This window comes from Crocuta crocuta, unplaced genomic scaffold (genome assembly GCF_008692635.1).
Source record: "Crocuta crocuta isolate KB4526 unplaced genomic scaffold, BGI_CrCroc_1.0 scaffold554, whole genome shotgun sequence".
Lineage (NCBI taxonomy): Eukaryota > Metazoa > Chordata > Mammalia > Carnivora > Hyaenidae > Crocuta > Crocuta crocuta.
The window spans coordinates 105,496-110,157 of NW_027532171.1; the positions used below are offsets into that span (position 1 = coordinate 105,496).

At 37.2% G+C, this 4,662-nt stretch overlaps 1 protein-coding gene across 1 annotated transcript in view; it reads right to left on the reverse strand.

Annotated features, from left to right (window-relative positions):
• The window catches only part of ZNF81 (zinc finger protein 81), an 84,391-nt gene that overhangs the window by 74,531 nt on the left and 5,198 nt on the right, over positions 1–4,662 (reverse strand). The window contains exon 2 of the mRNA XM_077776912.1: positions 4,214–4,453. Within this exon, the coding sequence (XP_077633038.1) occupies positions 4,214–4,285 (72 nt within the window). The 5' untranslated portion in view covers positions 4,286–4,453. The remainder of the gene's footprint in view (positions 1–4,213; positions 4,454–4,662) is intronic.

The following is a 4,662-nucleotide window of genomic DNA, read 5'->3' on the forward strand; positions in this document are numbered from 1 at the left end:
ATGAAACTAGAAATCAAGTAGAAAAACTCTGGAGAGAACACAAACACATGGAGGCTACTACACAACATGCTACTAAGCCACAAACAGGTCAACCAAGAAATCAAAGAGGAAATCAAAAAATACATACAGACAGATGAAAATGAAAACACAATGGTCCAAAATCTTTGGGACTCAGCAAAAGCAGTTCTTTTTTTATTAATTTTTTTATTTTTATTTTTGAGAGAGAGAGAGAGAGACAGAGTGTAAGCAAGGGAGGGGCAGAGAGAGAGAGGGATACATAGAATCTGAAGCAGACTCTAGGCTCTGAGCTGTCAGCACAGAGCCCAATGTGGGGCTTGAACCCACAAACCACAAGATCATGACCTGAGGCGAAGTCACAAGCTCAATCGACTGAGCCACCCAGGCACCCCTGCAAAAGCAGTTCTAAGAGGGAAGTTTATAGAGATACAGGCCTATTTCAAGAAGCAAGAAAAATCTCAAATAAACAACCTAACCTTACACGTAAAGGAGCTAGAGAAAGAAGAACAAAGCCCAAAGCTAGGGAAGAAAGGAAATAATAAATATGAGACCTAAAATAAATGAGACAAAGACAAAAACACAACAACAACAGAAACAATTAATGAAACCAAGAGCTGGTTCTTTGAAAAGATCAACAAAATTGATAAACCTTGAACCAGACTCAGCAAGAATAAAGAATACTCAAATAAATAAACTCAGAAATGAAAAAGGAGAAATAACAAGTACATCACAGAAATACCAAGTATCATAAGAGAATATTATGAAAAAGTATATGCCAACAAATTGGACAACCTAGAAGAAATAGATACATTCGTAGAAGCATATAATCTCCCAAAATTGAATCCAGAAGAAACAGAAAATTTGAACAGACTGATGTTCAGCAATGAAACTGAATCAGTAATCAAAAACCTCCCAACAGAATAAAGTCCAGGACCAGATGGTTTCACAGGTGAAATGTTTAAAAAAGAATTACTACCTATTCTTCTCAAACTTCTCCAAAAAATAGAAGAGAAAAGAAAACTTCCAAATTCATTCTATAAGGCCAGCATTTCCCTGATAGCAAAACCAGACAAGGGCACTACAAAAAAGAAAAGTACAGGCCAATATTTCTGATGAACATAGATGCAAAAATCCTCAACAAAATATTAGCGAATGGAATCCAACAATACATTAAAATCCTAACCCATAAGCAAGTGAAATTTATTCCATACATCACATTAACAAAAGAAAAACTATATGATCATTTCAATAAATGCAGGAAAAGCATTTGACAAGATAAAATATTCTATTTATAATAAAAACTCTCAATAAAGTGGGTTTAGAGGGAACATGCTTCAACATAATAAAGACCATACATGAAAAACCCACAATACATCATAGTTAATGGTAAGAAACTGAAAGCTTTTCCTCTAAGGTCAGGAACAAGACAGGGATGTCCACTCTTACCACTTTTATTCAACATAGTACTGGAAGTCCTAACCACAGCAATCAGACAAGAAAAAGAAATAAAAGGCAGCCATATTAGTAAATAAGAAGCAAAATATCACTACTTGCAGATGACACGATACTCTATATAGAAAACTCTAAAGACTTCGCCAAAAAACCATTAGAACTGAAAAATAAATTCAGTAAAGTTGCAGAATACAAAATCCATATGTAGAAATCTGTTGCATTTCTATGCACTAATAATGAAGTGGCAGAAAGAGAAATTGAGAGAACACTCCCATTTACAATTATACCAAAAAAGAATAAAATACCTAGGAAAAAATTTTACCGTGGTGAAAGGTCTGTACTCTGAAAACTATAAAACACTGATCTAAAAAAAAATTGAAAATAACACAAACTGGGGAGCTGGGTGGCTCAGAGGGAGGGCTAAGCGTCTGACTCTTATTTTGGCTCAGGTCATGACCTCACAGTTTCATGAGTTCAAGCCCCACGTCCAGCTCTGTGCTGGCAGCCTGGAGCCTTCTTGGGATTCTCTCTCATCCTCTCTCTCTCTATGCCCCTTTCCCATTCATGCTGTCTCTGTATCTCTCAAATAAATAAGTAAATTTAAAAAATTTTTTGAAAAGAAAATGACACAAACAAAAGGAAAGATACACTCAGCTCATGGTTTGGGAGAATTAATATTGTTAAAATGTCCATATTACCCAAAGTGACCTACAGATTCAATGCAATCCCTATCAAAATAGCAACAGTTTCCACAGAACTAGAACACGTAATCTGAAAATTTGTACAGAACCACAAAAGACACCAAATAGTCAAAACATCCTTGAGAAAGAAAAACAAAGCTGAAAGTATCACAATCCCAGATTTCAAGATATATTACAAAGCTGTAATAGTTAAAACAATATAGTCCTGGCATAAAAACTGGCATATAGATCAATGGAACAGAAGAGAGAGCCGAGAAATAAACCCACGTGTATATGGTCAACTGGTCTATAACAGAGGGAGGCAAGAATATAGAATAGTGAAAAAGACTGTCTTTTTTAGGAAATGGTACTGGGAAAACTGGACAGCTACATGCAAAAGAATGGAAATGGGCCACTTTCTTACAACATATACAAAATAAACTCAAAATGAATTAAAAACCTAAATGTGAGACCTGAAACCATAAAACTTCTAAAAGAAAACACAGGCACTAATCCATACTTGTGGATATGTTTCCTGAGGCAAGAGAAACAAAAGCAAAAAATATTACTGGACTATACCAAAATAAGAAGGTTTTGCCCAGCAAAGGAAACCATCAACAAAACAAGAAGGCAACCTAGTGAATAGGAGAGGATACTTGCAAATATATATCCAATTAGGTGTTAATATTCAAAATATATAAAGGACTTATATAATTCAAATATATTCAAAAATTCAAAAAAACTCCAAATAATCTGATTAAAAGCTAGGCAGAGGACCTAAATAGACATTTTTCTTTTCAAAAAAGACATACAGATAGCAAACAGGCACATGAAAAGATGCTCAACATCACTAATCATCAGGAACGTGCAAATCTAAACCACAATGAGATGTTACCTCACACCAGTCAGAGTAGCTAGAATCAAGTAATAAGTGTTGGTGATGATGTGGAGAAAAGGGAACCCTTGTGTACTATCGGTAGGAATGTAAATGGGTACAACCACTTTGGAAGACAGTATGGAGGTTACTCAAAAAATTAAAAATAGAATTACTATATGATCCAATGATTCCACTATTGCGAATTTACCCAAAGACAATGAAAATACTTATTCAAAAATGATATAGGCACCTCTATGTTTATTGCAGCATTATTTATAATAGTCAAGATAAGGAAGCAACCCAAGTGTCCATCAATAGATGGATAAAAAAGATGTGGTACGCATGCGTGCGCGCGCGCGCGCGCACACACACACACACACACACACACACCATACACAATGGAATTTTACTCATCCATTAAAAAAAAGAATGAAATCTTGGTGCACCTAGCTGGCTCAGTCAGCGACGTGGGTGACTCTTGATCTCGGGGCTGTGGGTTTGAGCCCCACACTGGGTGTAGAGATTAGTTAAAAATAAAATCTTTTTAAAAAAAGAACGAAATCCCACCACTTATGACAACATGAATGGACCTAGAGGCGATTACGCTAAGTGAAATAAGTCAGAGAAAGTCAAATACCATAGGATTTCACTTATCTGTGGAATCTGAAGAACAAAACAAAACAAACAAACCAAAAAACCAAAAACAGGTTTTTAAAGATGGAGAACAAACTGGTGGTTGCCAGAGGAGAGGTCAATGGGGGAATGAGCAAAATAGATAAGGGGTGTAAGAGGTACAAACTTCCAGATATAAAATAAATTAAGTCACAGGGATGAAAAGTAGAGCATAGGGAATGGAGTCAGTAATACTGTAATAACACTGTATGGTGACAGATGGTGAGTACACTTATTGTGGTATTTAGTAACGTATAAAACTTTCCAATCAATATGTTGTGCATCTGACACTAATAGAACATATGTTAATTATAGCTCAATTTAAAAAATCCATAAGCTAAGATAAATAAAGCAGCAATAGACAAGAGAAGGAAATTCACACAAGGGAAAGGAATGACCAATAAAAATTCCCTCATTATTGCTGCTTGATTAAAAAACAAGTCATACAAATTAAAATGAGATACGATCTTTCATTCTGGATGAATTCCTGCCCCTGCCACCTCTTCCTCCTCACCTCACACAAGTTGTCACATCTCCCCACAGCCAGAGCCAGAGATGGCCCGGGAGAGGTCTGGTTGGCCGGCATGTTCCCGCTGGGCCGCAGCCTTCCAGCTCTCTTGCTGATGCTCCTCCCAGAGAGCCAGAAGCCAGGTGCGGTCCGTGGACTCAAACAGAGCTGCTGGGGCCAGAAGGAAGTTTCTGCGGCCTCCGCTATGGGATCTGACCCATGGGCTCAACAGAGACTCCAAGAAACCTGGAAAGACAAGTGTCCACATAGTCAGTCATTCAGCAGTCACCCCAAAAACCCTTCCTGGAGGCACCCAAGTACAGTTCCTGGCAATGGATACCGTAGAGCAGACAAGGTTCCGTCACTGCCGATTCTGGTTATTCATCAAAACAGAACATGAGCAAGATCATGAGATTTAGATTAAAATTGATAAAGGCTTACATTCTAGCTTTGCC